General features: G+C 38.9%; 1 protein-coding gene across 1 annotated transcript; it reads left to right on the forward strand.

The window, feature by feature from the left end:
• Positions 1 to 4520: 4520 nt before the first annotated feature.
• Positions 4521 to 16493, forward strand: leng8 (leukocyte receptor cluster (LRC) member 8). Its single transcript, XM_044115927.1, has 16 exons — positions 4521 to 4648; positions 4767 to 4921; positions 5933 to 6056; positions 6838 to 6978; positions 7632 to 7709; positions 8591 to 9011; positions 9124 to 9295; positions 9364 to 9534; positions 9721 to 9969; positions 10063 to 10221; positions 10760 to 11054; positions 12036 to 12137; positions 12238 to 12306; positions 12399 to 12528; positions 12612 to 12819; positions 13055 to 16493. Exons 2-16 carry the CDS (start codon positions 4881 to 4883, stop codon positions 13215 to 13217), a joined length of 2523 nt encoding a protein of 840 aa, XP_043971862.1. The 5' UTR covers positions 4521 to 4648; positions 4767 to 4880; the 3' UTR covers positions 13218 to 16493.
• Positions 16494 to 17535: the final 1042 nt, after the last annotated feature.

Consider the following 17535-nt stretch of genomic DNA (forward strand, 5'->3'; position numbering starts at 1 on the left):
CTCACAGAGCTCTGTTCAAAAATTTAAATATCAAACCTACCAAGACATGGACAACTGCTAATGAGTAATTATTTTTTGCTTTATTGTTATTTTGAATATCATATTGGGTTTAGAACATGAATACCTTTTGCAGAGGAAATGTAAACGCACTGAAATGAAGCATCCTGTATTTTTGAAATTGAATTAAAAATTTGTAGTTTGCATCATAATGATCAATAGGAAGGACTATTGATTTTTTTAATCAACACCATGGATGACCAAAACTGATTTAATTTAAAATAAAAGCAGTTGTTGGTCCTCCTTATCTGTTATGGAAGTTTTAACCAAATAAAGCTTAAAAAAGGCAGAACTTGCCTTTTTATAAACGTCATATTTTAAAACATTCATTAGAGTTATATCACTTTGGGCCACGGTTCTGAAAAGCCCCGTGTGATTTCAAACTGCAGGTTACATGGAAAACAACGATTGCTCAAATCTGCTTAGGTTTCTTTGGGGAGTGGTGAGAAGAAAGACATAGGAAGTCCTGTTTGCAGCTTCCAATAGGCTGTTGGGGACACAGCAAACATGTGGAAGAAGGTGCTCTGGTAAGATAAGACCAAAACTGAACTTTCTGACCCACAAGTTAAAGACTGTGTGTGGAGGAAAACTGCACATTTTGCAGATCAAACATTTCCTTGTGAAACATTGTGGTGGACCCGTCATGCTGTGGGCGAACTGTTCTTCAGCTGGGACATAAAAGTCACAGTTGTTGGGAAAGTGGATGGAGCTCAAATTAAAATAAAACTTGTTAGAAGCTGCAGACAACATGAAACTGGGGTGGAAGTTAAACTTCCAGCAGGATAAAAAGCTCTTAACACAGCCAGAGTTACGTTGGAATTGATTAGACATATGCTTACTCGTGTTAGAATGGCCCAGTCAAAGTCCAGATCTAAAATAAACTGAGTGAGTTCACTTATCACTCAGTCTGACTTTGACTTCTCCAAAATCTACTGAACAGCTCTTGATTTAGCTGCAAGATTTATGTATTTTTGTATTTTTTTCAACTTCACTCTTTGTAACTACACACCTGGATCTAAAATTTTATATATCTGTATTTCCTTTTGTTGTTTTTTTTTTTTGTTGTTGTTTTTTTTAAGAAACAGTACTCAATTTTCCTAAAACATTGTTTGATTAAAATATTAAGTCATACTTTGTGTACCCCCGGAGAGCATTTGAAGCTGTATGTTGCTAAATGCACTGCGTGTGAATATGTTATTTAAATAAAAACATGCAAAAAATCCAAAATAAAATATTTGGGAGAGGAGGAACTCAGTGTCAGTGGGTTCCTCTGATGTCTTACACACAGATATGCAGACTGTGATTGGGCAACACAGGCTTAGCAAACACATTTAATTACACTGTGAAATATTACGAAGGACTGGAGCAAAAATAAACTGCAATTATGTTGACATTCATGGAACGCATGTCGAAGACGTCGAGGTTTTAACGCGGCCACACCTAGTTGACTACATATTTTTTAAGGGTGGCTGCTTCGTATTTCGTTAGCTGTATCCTTTAGCCAAAAAGTTCACTGGCCTTCCTCAAGAAGAATACTGAGAAGAAGATATGGAAGTGGGCCAACATTTTGAGATGTTTTTTTATCTATTGTCCTGTGCTTTCAAGCTTCCTTCCATGGGTTAAAGAAACAAAAATCCCAGGTATTCAGACAATGGTACTGGGTGTTGAGTCACTGTTTGTTGGATCCTGTAACAAACATTCAGCATACTTGTGTGATGATGTAGTCGACAAGACAATATCAACCAGTCATTCATACCCCAGGCACAAGTTGTCAGTCACTGTGAAACAGGCAGGAAATTACACAAAAGCTGCTCCACTAAAATCAGACAACGTTGCTCCCACAGAGGGCATTTATAATAGTAATTATACATATATACTTACATACTCAACACACGATAACAAATGTAGAGCTTAAGGATCTGATGGTAGGAAAATGTCTTTGTTGGATTCGACAGAAAATAAGACAAGTATTTCTGCAACAACATTTGGCATTAGGAGTTATAAATGACTTGAAGGTTTTGGGGGATTAGTGTGGGAGAGACTGTGGCAGGAAATGACTCCCCTCCCTTTGACACACACACACACACACACACACACACACACACACACACACACACGCACACACACACACACACACACACACACACACACACATCCTGCAGCTGCATATGCTCCACAGGAAGGCCATGAGGGAGAATAGCTCTAAGATCTACAGAGCTTTGAACAACTGGCTCGTCTCACTGTCATTCAAAAGCCTTCAGTTATTCCATGTCTTAATATTTGTGTCCCAATGTTTTAAAGCTCTGTTGATAGTTCTTGGGCCTTTTCATAGTCTTTTTTAATATTGACTAACTTTTTTTGTTCAGTAATAATAATAATGACGCCATTTACTTACAAGTACATTTTGCTCTGACTTGATAGATTTCTTCTTCCTCTGCCTCTTTTTCTTTTTTCACTTTATTGTTGTGCATCATTGATGTTATTAGAGTTTCATTTATTCATTCGCTTTTTAATTTTAAGTATTGTCATTCTAGTTATTGTAGTATTTGGAAAACAGAAATTATTTTCTGGTTTCATATATGAACTTCTGACAAGTATAAACTTAAATTATATGTTAACTAAGACAGAAACAATTCTCTTCTCCAACGGTAATAAAGAGTTATGAGAAGCAGGACTGGCGACTGACCATGGGAGGTCAAAGTTTAAGAACGGAAAGTACAGGTCTTTGTGCTTTTCTACTTTCCATTTGAGGGAAAGTATGTGTGTACAGGCTAGTTATTCGTGAAACATAAAGTTTATTTATGATATAAAACTGTATATCTAAGTTTTTACCATAGATGTACTTATTTTGGACAGTCGGCACTAAAAGCACTCTTATTATACCCTTATAAACAATTTCCACATAAAAATATTAAACACTTTACTCAAAAAAAAAGTTAAATCGAAGTCATAAGGCATCTTTCATACACTAATACAGAGTTAATATCTTGCAAAAACAAACAAACAAAAAAAAACCAGTTTAAAACCTTAATTCACCATAACTGTGGCTCATCTAGTCTTCAGAGATTTCATAGCTAATAGTTTATTAACTGTTTATTAATCATTTTGAATGGGAGACTTACTGATCTTTCTGTTTTATTTATTCACATAGATTTCCAGATTTCCATAGATTGGTCCAGATTTCTCTTTTCCAGATTTAGACATCAGATCATTATGTTTGCACCTGAGGTGTTACCATAAAGATAAGGTATTTATCAAATTCCTGCATGCTTCTTGCTTCAAAACTCTTTACAAGAGACAACAGAGGATAGAATGAAGCGAGATAACAGAGACAACAGAAAAACTGACCCAACATAACACTTATAAGAAGTACCTGATCTTTTTGCTTTTCATAATTTCCTACTTGTTTCATTCACTTATTTCTTCATAGCACAACTGGAAATGAGTAAAATTAATAAGTAAAATTAAAGAGGAAAATAATCATTATTCATATTTAGGGAATAAATTTCTAGAAGTGTTGCTATTATGTACAAGTTCACATCAATACTGATTTAAATGCAGGGTTTGTTACTGTTTGTGCCTCTTTTAACCATGAAATATGTTTTAAATCAGTAGGAGTGTATTTGAAAATGTTTAAAACTAACCTTTTTCTTTGTTTTCCTACAAATAGTTGGGTTTTCTGGTCAAATTTAAGCGGTTTGTACCAAAAGATTACCACGCTTTCTCTATGTTTTAGCAGCAGTTTAATTGTTATCTCACTCTGCTGGAAGCTCACTCATTTACATTTACATCACTAAATTTAACAGTGACGGTAAATTTGTGGCAAAACAATACTTTGAAAGGTAAAAACGTTTGTCAATAAATATGTTAATTCAGCTCAAGTTTGAGGTTATAAAACTTTAAGTGTGGATTCTAATTGTTTGACAATTGAAATTCAGATGAAAATACAAGATAAAAAATTAAAGTATAAACGTGTGATAATTGGACTGAAGTCTACCCCCGCTGCGCAAGGTTTGCGCCACAAAAATATCAAACACAGTCGTTTAACTGTTAACTGACATAATCTTCCCAATATTGGTCGTATAGGTAAGCTATTTACAAAATTCAAAATAAAGTGGACATATATTATTGACAACAGAAAAGAGAAATATAGACATATAAAAGTGCAGTCTCGCTTTATTATACAGCAAATCTAATGCTTTGTTTTCCTTTCCAACACTGAACTTTCGGGTGAGAAAGTGACTAATTGCGACAGACATATTTGGCTAAATATACCCTGCGCCTGTCTGGTAAGGCATAACAAAGTCGCTTTATTTTGTTTTATGGGCAGAACAAGTAACAAATACTTTTTAAAAGTAAACTTAAACTCTAAACGTGGATGGCTAAGGGGAATGGGAAGCAGGACATTATATGAGCGCAGTTTGTGTCGCAGTTCGTGTCGCAGTTCTGCCTGTAAGACATTACGCTGGGGGAAATAAACAAGAGGAGGCAGTTGGCCGACTTGGCCAGTTTAACTTATCTGCCATTTTGTAGCTGTGTAGTTCGCTCAGATCGAGCTGTTCGTCAACGCAGAAGGAACAGATACACGAATGTCTGCTTGTTTTCTTTTAATTTACCTCTTGTGTTAGGGTGTATTGACGTTTATTCTCTTTGTTTAGATAATTGTATTCACGATCAACTGATTGTCCCCACTGTAATTTACATTTCAGGTTGGATTTTTATTGTTGTTTACCTTCTGAGGGATTTTAGAGAAGCTAAGGCTAACGGCGTTAGCCTAGTTTTTCTGGTTAGCTTTCTGAAGCTAACGGCTAATCTGTAGTGAAATGGCGGCCAACACTGCTCAGGCGACCGCTGCAACCAACTGGTAGGTCACACTCTTAAAACGAGAATACTAATTTAGTTCAAGTAAATGGCGTTTGACGAACATACATCATGTTTGTTTGTTTGTTTTGTTTTATTTCATTACCGGTAATGGCATTAGGTTTATGCCTCGCTTACAGGAAATTTGCGGGGTTGTGTGTAGGCCGTTGATACGGCTAACGGAAGGGTAACGCGTTAGTTGCAGTTATTTCACTAAAATGTAACTTAAAAAATGCAATTTATTAAACGTTTTGTATCTGACAATGTGATAATAGGTCAAACATATCATGCTGGGTTAATAACGGAGAAACTCGATGCTTGTCAACGTTTTTAAAAATGAAAAGTTGGATATATCCCCAGCAAAAATCTAAAAATAAAAACGTATTTTTTGTTTTCATAAATTATAGGGTGTTGCATTTCTCAAAAAATGAGGTGGCAACGGTAACATAGTTCAAGTTTGAAGAGATTAAATATCCTATCTTTTGAGCTGGTCCGAATGTGTTGCTGACGCAAATACTGAAATTACCCCATAATTGAACACTCATTAATAAATTCACAAGCTCCGTTTAAAATATTGTGCTTTTAGTGTAGAATAATCTGGTCCAAGTTTAAGGTGTTTTACTCTTAATTTCTATATTAAAGCAGATTAAAAACTCAAGGCAGTGAAAATCTTGCCCTTTAACAGTTTCCTGAATCTGGACATAAGATTCCAAAGCCAAAGTGTCAAACGACTTGTGCAAAAATGTCATTTTGATTACTGTAGAGCAAGATATTAATGAAAGATGAGATATCAAAGAAGTCTGCTTTTGTGCTTGCATAAAATAGAGTGAATCAAACCGTGCCAGTGTATGTTGCTAACCGGAATTGAGGGAAAACACAGAATTGGATTAGGATTGTTTTAAGCTATGAACTGGAATTGCAAATCCATTAGCCTGATTTGGTTCATAAAATGCAGCTGCTGTCACTAATAGCTGTATACCTACATCCCAAGTATTTGTATCTTTGTTGATGGCAGGTCCTACGGCCCTGCTGCAGATGGCCATGTTCATGAAAATCCAGAATGGGAAAAGGCACGACAAGCACTTGCATCAATCAACAAAACTTCTAAGAATTCACAAGATAACAGAAACATGGCTGAGGTTTGTGCTTCATTTCTGTTGCATCTTAACTGTTTCACACTAGAGAATCTATGAACCTGTGGGTGTACTAAATCTTGAGATGCTTAATCATTGGTTGCTTTCATTTCAAGCCCAGAATTGTTAATGATGCACAAGGGTAATATTTTAAAGAGTTGCTATGATTGCAATCACTTTTTGAAAAAAATTTTGATCACATACAAGATTTACTTTAAAGTGTTCTCATGCATTTTTCAAGAAGTGATGTGCAATTAAGACACTCATTATCATGGAAAAAGTTAAGAATTTATATTTATTTTGACAACTATATCCAATTGATTAAGTCTACAAAACCCCAAAGTTAATAATCTATTTTCATTGTTGGTTCTGAAAGAGCGTAATTTAAATCAATATATTTGATTATTGTGTACTGTTTAGTTATGCATTTTACAATGATTTGAAATGTTTTTTTTATTGTCTATTTTCTCAGCATTGTAAAAAAAAATAAATCTTAATTTATGTCCATATTGCCCAAACTTAATGTTAAGAGACATTAAATAAAATGGTTGCATCTGTCACTGTGTAATTTAAGGCCTTTGCCACTTCTGATCAGTAAATATTGATCCACTCTTAACTTCACTTAAGGACATTACCACAAATATGTCTTAATTAAGTTGTTCAGTGTTTGTCCTTGGGGTTTTGTAAAAGCATGTTGTAGTTTACTTTAATTGAGTTCTGTTCCTATTAAATGTTTGTTTATTATTGTTATTACAAAAGTTTTTTGTTGTTGTGTTGGTAATTTTAGGCAGGCCAGTTTCAGGCAGCAGTTAGTGACTCTGCAGCTCTTCAGCAGCAGCAGCAGCAGTACTATCCATGGTACCAGCAAACTCAGCAGCATTATCCTGGATACACATACCCCTACAACTACTACTACCCCATGGGGCCTGTGAGTACAGAGGAAATAAATTGTTCATAGATTGTGTTTAGTAGACTTATTTTGTACCAACAAATTGGTGTATTCTATTTTTTCTATGTCTATAATCAGAGTAATTGGAAATATTTTTCCTAATGGCTATTACTTATGTTAAAACACACTTGGCTCAATAAAATACTGAAATAGGCTTCTACTATTAGCTTTACACTGTTACCATATAAAAAAGCAAAGTTAACCAATTGCTTGTTAATATCTGCTAAACTCCCCAGTTTTGTGGGGAGATTGTGGCATACAACTTTTAATCTTTTGCTCTGACGGTGCTTGATCAGTAAAAGGGAAACTGATATGTGCATGGACACAATTATGGCACAACGGGTCGAATTTGTTTTTACCCAAGGCTGTACATCCTACAATGCTATTTTAAATATACAATGTCGGGCTACACTTAATTTAAAAAAATGTGCAACTGTGATTTTATGGGGATTGCATAAATGCATCTAATAGCCTGCCATTTATTGCACCAAACATTTTCTGTAGAATCAATGATCATGTTTCACAACTTGATGAGATTTGATTGTTTAGTTGAAACAATATCTCTGGTCTTCAGTAAAATAACAACTGACTAAAAAAATAAGTCAGATTTCCTGTTCTTTTGTCTCTTTCAGTACGGTGCTGCATACCCACAAAATCAGTACGGTGTACCTCAAGGAGCATATCCAGGAACTCCAACTTCTAATGGACAGGTATGGATTAAAATTTTTTATTCCTTTCAGATGATGAGTTGTGGTAGTGACTGTTTTGGAATCAACAAACACAACTATGGATCTTCTGACAAAGCAGTCAAGATATAATTAAATTGTGAAGTAAAAATTGTTTTATTATTTCTCTTAATTTTATTTAATTCTTATACTCATTTAACCACATTAGTATTGTTCAATCTGTTAGAGGATGTAGGCTAGAGAGTTTCTGCAGAACCAGTCAGAGGGTTCCTTGCAGCAACTGCAGCAGGCTGATAGCGACAAAGCCTCACCATGCATACCACAGCAAGGTGCCAGTATTTAACAGTTAAGAACAGATAGTTTAGATAATTATAGTGTGATGGAATGAGCCCTGAAGCTTAACAAGTTTCTCTGTAGAATGTCACCAGCTCAGAGTTTTGAGAAGTTGATGCACCTGCTGGATTTTCTGGTCTGACAATGTTCTTGTTATGCAAAATTGTTCCGTTAGCAAACCTGATTCTTGGAAACTCACATATTTGAACAAGAAGATGCTTATCATCCAAGGAGTGAACTGACGAGGTTGCACTATCCCCACCCTGTGGTTACTGACCTGCATGAAAATTGCTCAACTGAAACTGGACTGACCACATTGTGTGTCATGAGTTCTATATATTGTGAGGGCTTGCAGCTCCAAGTCAGAACTCAGAGCAGCTCGCTGCTGTGTTGTTCTCCGTCTGCAGACGAAATATTTGCCATTTGCCAGAGTCTCAGCCTGATCTGTTATCACACAGATTTTGTCCACAAAATTTCTAAATTAAATTAGAAACCAGTGGAATTTTCTTTTGTTCTTGTTATCGTTGTTGTTGTGTGGAAGTTTTCCTGATTCTACTGTTTTGTTTTCACAGCCTCCCCCTGTGCCTGGAATGGAGGACCAGACCCCAAACTACTCCCAACCACAACCCCCTCCACCAGCCGCCCCACAGCCTCCCCAGAGCCCAACCACCTCAGAGAATCCACCGCCCCCGCCACCCTCACCTATCCCCCCTCTCCCTAACTCCCAGTATGCCCCGCCTGCTTCGCAAAATTCTTACAGTACCAACAATAGCATGTCATACCCGCCCAGTGACCCCAACCAAATGCAAGTGTACAATCACTCCCAGGGCAGGCCAAACTATGGCCAGAGTTTCCAGGCCCCGAACTCCTACCAGCCTTCTCAGAATAATTCCCAGCAGCAACAGCTGCAGAGTCAGTACTCACCTGGGCTGAGCCACGGAGAGGCCAATAAAAACCAAAAACAAGGGCAGCAGATCTGGCACCGCATGAAACGTGAGCTTTTCTTTTTCTCACATTACAGCTTCCCCGTCGTTAGTTTTTATGTTTCTTTCTTGGGAGGGAAAACTGACATAATTGTTTGCTTTAAATGTTTTTGCTCTCACAGAGGCACCAGGGACGGCACCGGTTAAATTTAATATTTCCAAGAGGCCCTATCAGGTTCAGTGTTCCCCAGTTTCCAGTCAGGCTTTCCAACCAGGTGAGCAGCCCACCGGGTTAAATCAGGCTCCTTCCTCACCAGCTACAGCCAGCACTGCTCCCGGAGCGGCCCAGACGAGGTCAGACTCGCTTCACTCATTCTTTTAACAACCAGATGAACTGGTAGTGACCTTAAATTCCTCTCCAGGCCCCAGGACTGGCCGCAAGCGATGAAAGAGTATGTGCAACGCTGTTTCACCGCCTGCGAAACGGAGGAAGACAAGGATCGTACTGAGAAGGTGTTAAAGGAAGTCCTCCAGGAGCGGCTGAAGGATGGTTCCGCCTACACAATTGACTGGACCCGTGAGCCATTACCAGAGTGAGTTCAGTTCTGGCTTTGAATACTGAAATTGTTAGTAGAAGCTAATTACTGCCAGGAAGATGTTTGTTTTATTTTCTTTCTGGTTCTGACCAGTCTTGTGAGTTAATTGCTCTCTTAAGGAGGTGTTGTCATAGCAAAGCATCAGTAAAGGTTTGTCTGAAACTGGGCTTTTGTTTTCCACAGATTAAAGGTAAAGCAGTCTCGTTGGGAAACTGTTCTACCCCAGAGAACATCAGATAACTCCATGATGCGTGGAGGAAGTACAATGGGGGCTGCTTCCAGGGGCAGAGGAATTGGCCACAGGTTAGGTAACTACAGGAACATTTTTTCTCAAAGGAGTCCATCGTCTAGTTCATCGCGATCCTCCTCCCGCTCCCCTTCGCCTTCACACGGCCGACACAGAGATCGAAGCAACCAAAGACACAGGCGCAGGTAAGATTCAGGTCTTTCCCTCCTTTGCTTTAAATACTTCAAGTGACCTGTGTGCTGATTGCTAAGATGTCTGATGTCTACCTACCTTTCTAGTGATTCTGGCTCCCAGTCAGACAGCAGCATGTCCAGCGACCTGCAGCCTCAGCTGTCAAGACGAGGACAGAAAGGCGGACGCGGTCGCGGTAACGACAGGGACAGGGGACGTGGAGAGAGAGGCAGAGGAAGAGGAGGAAAGGCCAACAGAGGAAGACGGTAAGATGAACATCTCTAGAATTTACTAGTCATTGATTTATTTATCATTCCTGTTTTTAAGTGGTGAATAAATGTGATATTTGGCACTCTGTTTTGTAAAGCTTTACCATCTGATACCAATTTTCTCTTTGAGAGCTATAATTGGCAGCCCTTCCTACTATGTGTTCAAGAGTTGTGAAATAATGTTTTACTCTAAAATTACAACTTCCTTTAGCATTTTATATTAGTAATGAGCATGGATTGCTGTAACTACTGTAGTGTAGTTACACCACAACTTTGACTAAATGTTTGTTAGGCACAAATTGACATCCTGTGGTAAACCTCTGCTTTTCTTTCTTCTGTAATGACATCCACACTGTAGAGTGTTGTCTTTAGTAAAACGTAGTTGTGTGTCAAGATTATTTATTCACTGATAGGAAAAATAATGAGGTTTTAATCTGGGAGCAGTCAAGCTGAAAAGCACTAGTTGGTCTCTCAGGGCATCTCTAATGTGCTTTTGTTTTATAAAAGCTTTACATTTTAAAAATGTGTCTTTTAGGAACATGGATGATTCAAATGCAACTGTTGGAAAAAAGAGGAAAGGGGGAAGCGCTGGTATGGATTTCCATGACCCAAACAGGGAAGCTAAGAAGCAGAGCAGAGCAGCTCGTTTTCAGAAGCAGCTTCGCTCCGAGCCGCTGGTTCTCTCCATCAACTCCCTGGATCTGCCTGATGGAACCCAGGAGAGCCTCAGCTGGGAGGACTGCCCCATCGTGGGCTCATGTCAGGACATCACCAAGCCCTACCTGAGGCTCACCTGCGCCCCCGACCCTTCCACCGTCCGCCCCGTACAGGTATGCAATTTTGAAGATGCAAACACAAATTCCCCTCTGTTTTCACCCATATATTTTACAGTTGTTTTAGATCTACAGTAATCCCTTGTTTATCGCGGGGGTTACGTTCCGAAAATGACCCGCGATAAGTGAAATCCGCGAAATAGAAAACTTTTTGTTTTTTACAATTAGCAACTATTACATGTACTGTATACAAATACAGTGACTCACGTGTAGGCCGTTTCACTGCTCTTCAGACTGGGCCGCTGCATCCTGACTGCGCTCTGCAGTGTTCTCTTCTGAAGCCCGCGGTGCAGGTGTGTTTGTTCGGGAGAAGAACGTAGTGATAAGCAGCTGTTGTCGCTCTTTTTTCTTCTTTGCAAAAAGATCCTTGTACACCGACATGCCACCATCGATTACGTTGGAGAACTGTAATGAACGGCTCATCAAAGGGTCCCATTCCTCAGCTACTCGCTTAAGTTCAGTGCCAAGCTGTTTTATGTACGTACACATAACTGCACGAGACGACAAAATGATAGCACAATTCGTAGCATGTTTTGATACAAGAAGCGGGAGTGAGTTTTTAGCGAATCAGAATGCAGAGCACAATGCACCAAAAAAAAAAAAAATGCATTATGAAAATCCGCGAAATAGCGAATCCGCGATAAGTGAACCGCGAAGTGGCGAGGGATCACTGTATAGTAGTTTAATTCATGTTTATTTGAAAAGCGATTCCTCTGAGACGAAGAAATTTCTACATAACTTCACAACATGTTCCAACTAGATTTCTTTATTTTTCTTTTCTTTTCTGAATGTCTGACCTCGAAGAAAAAAAATAGCGAGATTTTTTCTTAATATAAAGCTGCTTACTGCATCTGGTTGTACTTCTTCTGCGTCTTTGACCTGTTCTTTTAAAATGATAGTTAAATGTTGACAATGTTTGCAGCCTTCACAGACTAAAGATCTCACCTTTGAACTGTTTCTATTCTTGTCTTCTGTCAGGTGCTCAGGAAGTCCCTGCTAGCTGTAAAGGCCCACTGGAAAACGAACCAGGACTACGCTTACGCATGTGAGCAGATGAAGTCCATACGACAGGACCTCACGGTGCGTTGAATTGGCCTGCTGTCATTTTAGTCTCCTAATTGAAAACAGAAAAAAAAAAAAATCAACTAAAAAGTAACTTTTGTTGCTGTGTCCCTGCCAGGTCCAAGGCATTCGAACTGACTTCACAGTGGAAGTGTATGAGTGTCATGCACGCATCGCCCTTGAAAAAGTGAGATTTTCTTTGCGTTTTTGTGTATGCACTTTTTTTTTGTTGCAAAGTTGTGTTTTCTAAGCTTATCTTATTGCTGTTTGGACTCTCAGGGAGATCATGAGGAGTTCAACCAGTGCCAGACTCAGCTGAAGGCCTTGTACAAGGATAATCCCTCAGAGAATATTGGCGAGTTTACAGCTTATAGACTGCTGTATTACATGTTCACTAAAAACTCTGGAGGTAAGCTTGCGTCTTTGTGTCATAGTTGGTCTAAAAAAGGCAACATTTTTGTATCGTTTTCATGTTGGTCCCTTTCCCTCCAGATCAGATCACTGAGCTGGTGTACTTGACCCCGGCTCTGCGGGCGGATGAGTGTGTGGCTCATTCTCTCGCACTCCGCGCTGCCTGGGCACTGGGGAACTACCATCGTTTCTTTAAGCTCTACCAGGAAGCGCCACGCATGGCTTCATATCTCATTGACAAGTTTGTAGAAAGAGAGAGAAAGCTCGCTCTTCGGGCCATAGTCAAAACGTGAGTTATGCTCCAGAAATCAGGGTTTTCATTAACTGTAAGCCATAATGATAGAAGTTGCAAAAAAAATAAAAAATCAACATTTGAAACGTGGCACTCGGCAAGTTTAACTTTTTTTTTTTCTTTTTTTTTATATTGAGGTTTATATGGCTTTGCCTGAGTATTTCACACTTTTAGTTGCTTCATATACATATATAGCTGACATGTCTTCCTCTCTCTTCTTCTCTGTTCACAGATTCAGACCCGACCTTCCTGTTGAATATGTGCAGAAAACTCTGGGCTTTTCGTGTTTAGACTCCTGTATGGCCTTTTTAACTGGGCTAGGTGTTTCATTCGCCCCCTCAGACCCCAAAAAGATAGACTGCAAAGCCAGTACAGCCTGCTTGGCTGCTTCTTGAGGGAGGGCGGTGGTAGGGTGACCTGGTTGAGGGGGACAGAGGGATCAGCATAGATCCTTACTTTCTTTGCAAAACCCTTCAGAGTGTAGAAGCAGGCAGTAGTATCCATATAGATACTCACTAGTACACTCAGTCTTTACACATCCATTCAAGAGATTACCTTATCTTAGAAAACAGCAGATTAATAATTAAAAAAATGTCCAAACACACTAAACTGGTGGAACAGCAGAGGGAACAGTTTTATACGTGGGGTTAGATCTTCTAAGCATTCGCATCTAGATCAGGGACCCTCATGGATCCTTTCCCTCTCCCCTCGCAGATTTTAGTGCTAACAGTGTTCTGTTATGTTTTTCCTTCCTCAAGTCAACAGCTTAAAGACCCGAAGATCCAAGTCTCAAACAGCTCCCCGTCAAGTCGTTCTCTGCCCTCTGGAGCCTGCAGAACCGCCCCGGTGCGGCTGGTTGCTCGCAAAGACTGTGAGAAGATGGCGGTTCTTTCTCAGGAAGAAGAGCTGGTGGTTTGTATGTCCCGTCCGGCGTCCTGTCTGCCTGTGGCGTCGACCTGAAAGAAAAGGACTGAGGCGTGAATCGCTGCTCCTGAGCGTCTCCTCTGATGGGCTCTAACACGGCAGCGCTGCAAAGAAGTCCCCTTTTGAGGAGCACTGACTTTATTTCTGATGAGCGTTCGTCAAGATTAAGAAGCGGATCCGATCGACCACTGGATGAGGTTCTGCTTCCCTTGGCGTCAGGTAAAAGGTCCCCTCAACCCCCCGGCGTCTGGAATCCAGCACGTCTCCGTTCTGCCGGACCGCAGCGACGAGACCTTTCTGCATCCATCGGGACGTTTTAGCAGCCGTTCTACAGAAACGCCGCTATGGAGAATCTGCATCCTGACAGGGCCGCCAAGGAGAACCGACTGGTTTGTATGCTGCTCTGTGTCTGCAACGCTGGTAAGAAAGAGGAACTTCTGGAAGGAGCTGGATGGTGGCACAGCTGAGGCGTCTTCACTCTTTGGTTTTGTTTTCTTCTTCTTTGGACAGCAGTATTGGCTTTTCTTTCATAGAATGGCAGAAGAATTATGAAATGTGTCAGGGTTCAGGGAAAATTCACAGGTAGATTTTTGCACAGTAAGGGTTCTAATAATTTAGCAATGTCAAAAAAATAATAATTTTACAGCACACATGCACTCTACTGTCTGAGAAGTGCATAATGTAGTTTGCAAAATAAGTTTTAAACAGATGTAGACAGTAATTTAAGAGTTCAGTGAACCAAGTGCAGATTAGTACTTTTGCCAAACTCATTGTTTCTATGAAATTTGTAAAATAAAAGTTTCAACTAATTAAACAGTTTAAAAACCTGAACTGTAAATGGAAGATATGTCTAATTGGATGTTTTTCACTTTGTCATGAAATGTTCAGCAATATTTAGGGAGCTTTACATATATATCCTCTTGTTTTTTACCATCCAGAATGCCAGTAGTTAGTTCTGGTGATGGAGAACGATGAAGTTCTAATTGGGTAAAGCTTTGCCTTATTATTGTGGTAAATGAACCCCAGAACCAAACAACAGATGTCTTTTGCTGCTTGTCAAATGATTCTGAAGCTCGTCTCTCCTGCTCTCCTAAAAGGGGAAACTTCAGCTCAGTATTATGGAATGATCAGAGCAGAAGTTAACCTCAGTGTATTAGACTTGTATTACAACAAGGGTAGCTGCAGGCTTGTTGTACAAGCTCAATAAGAAATATTGTACATATTGTCATATTTGAATTTTTGTTTTTATTTAAATAGTGAATACTTTTTTGTTGTTTACTCCTGGGTAAGTTTGAGAGTTTCTTTATTTTCATAAATGGTTTATGCGACTTGCTTTCAGATGTTTGTGGGGTGGTGGTGGTGGTTGTGCTGCGTGTTGTGGCGATTTTTACTGCAGTGAATAAGAAATCAAAATGCTGCGTTCCAAGATGTCAAGCGAAGACTCCATGATGTGTGGGAAATGTGACAAATCAGTAACAAGTGAATGGGTCGCAGTAATTTGATCGTTGTTACTGCAGATATTTTTGACAATGATTTCAACTTGTCTTTTCTTTCCCCCTTCATCCATCCCCTCCTCTGTCCCCCCCACCCCCATCCCTCCCTTCCCCGTTCCCACGCACCGCCACGCCTCTCGTTCTTCAGCTCGTAGCTCTGCTGCATTGCAGGAGCACACGGAGTGAGGAAGTGGGTGCACCTCCTCCAGAAGGCTGCCGGAGAGAGTGAAGCTGTGAGCAAGTCCTGATTTGACCTGCCCACTCTGCAGCCATGCAGCTGGTTGAAAACAAGGGAGCCTCTCTTATTGAAATGTATAAACATGCCCTGCTGCTGATGTGGTCCTTTGCTGCTAATCCAAATATTTAAGATGTTGGGTTTTAGTTTTAAAGATGATGATCTGTGAATCACCCTGTTCTGAAGGTTTCTGTTTGTCCAGGTGCATTTGCTCTGTTTGCTTAATCTGTGTACAATTATTGGTTTAATTTTCCTTTTCTTTTTTTGTTTTGTAAGATTGATAGAGTTAAGTATGAAATCTAATTGAGATCCCTTCTCTAAAATGTGTCTGGACATGCAGAACGTTGATTTCTGAGTGTAGGTTTCTGAAATGTGCACATCGGATAAGAAACGACTTTCATCTGTAACGTTTGATGTAAAGTTTCTACACAGGTTTCACTTGTGCAGATGTAAGGCTCAGTATAAAGAGAATCCATCCCTTGATAACTAACTGAAGACATTTTCATTTATTGTTTTTCTAGTCGGTCATGTTCATGTTTTCATTTTATTTAATTTTTTTGCTCTTTTGTTACTGTATCCCTTCATAAACTCCTTTCTTGATCCTTGAAACACAGTTCTCTTCTCCCTCGCTTAGTTTTTCATTTTCTTCCATTTCTTCCCAGCTGGTCCGTTTAGATTTATTTCCTTCCTCTCGCCTTTCACTCTTTTTCTCACTCCTGCATGAAACTCTCTCCTCACTGAACATCTAACCGGTATTTCTCGTCATTCCTCTCCCTTTTTTTATGTCGAGTTTGTTTGTGAGCATTTGCTGTGTGCAACTTGTCACCCTGACTAGTAAGTATTGTATGACATCTGCAGTGCTTTAATAGTTTATGTTGCAGCGGACTAACAAGCTGGAGGTTTATCTGCAAAGCCCCTCCCCCCATTTCCCCACTTCTATACAGATCTGAGAACGTTGCCATTTTGTATATATTGTGTAAACAATTTTTTGAAATAATAAAATTAAAGAATAAAAGGCATCTGGTCCATGTTTTTGTTTTTTTATTTTTATTGAAAGAGTGATGAATTGGTGAACAAGTAATGACTTAAAAGAGAAATCTACAAGGATAAAGAATACCATAATGGATTATTCAAATGAGAAACAAATTTAATTTAGCAAATAGAGGAAAGAGGTTCAGCATCAAAGGTTCTCTAGTAATGTTCTACTGTTAGGTGTAAGAAGAAATGAATACAATAAATAAATCAAGAAAAAGATGCCTTATGCTTAGAAAATGGAAAGAAATGCATAAAAGAAGACAAGACCTCAGCAAAATTAATCATCCTGTATATTTGAGAAAAGGAAGGGATAGTTGAGAGTTCAGGAAAAAAGTAAAGGAAGAGAAAAAATTAGTACGTCAAAGAGGTTGTTTCAGTTTGTAAAGTTTTGTGCAAATGACAGAATTAGTCAAAAATAATAATAAAAAAGATTTTTGTGGCAAATCTTACAAAATCTTTCACTGAAAAATCTTTTCACCAGCAAAATCTTTTTCTGGTGAAAACGTATTTCTCTTTTATCTGAGCAACACTGACAAAAACAACAAAAAGTCAATCTTCATTTCTCAGTTGGTAAAAGACAAAACATATCAATACTAAATATTTGCACCTGTAATAACTCCTGTAAACCAATCAAGCTGCCTTAAGATGTGTGGAGATCTTCACAATTCAGGTAAATGCTAGAATTACATTAAATTTACCTTATTTACTGTTAGAACAGCTAAAATTCTTGAAAAATCTGAAACCATTTCACACCGTAGTGTGAAAACATTTCCATACACAGATTTATCCATTCATTTTCTTTCCTGTCACTTAAATGATGATGGCTTGAGTAAATACTACTACTCCAAATACTACAACCAAACATCTTAGACTGAAATTGCTTCTTAATAAATCTACCAATTAGTTCTGTTTTTTTATTGGTGTTTTTGTTATATATGCTTATGTTGTTTGTTGTGGTTTCTCAGTTCTCATTTGTATTCTCTTTTTCTGCAGGTGTAGAAGCAGACTTTCATGTTGCCCCTTTGT

This window comes from Gambusia affinis, linkage group LG05 (genome assembly GCF_019740435.1).
Source record: "Gambusia affinis linkage group LG05, SWU_Gaff_1.0, whole genome shotgun sequence".
NCBI lineage: Eukaryota > Metazoa > Chordata > Actinopteri > Cyprinodontiformes > Poeciliidae > Gambusia > Gambusia affinis.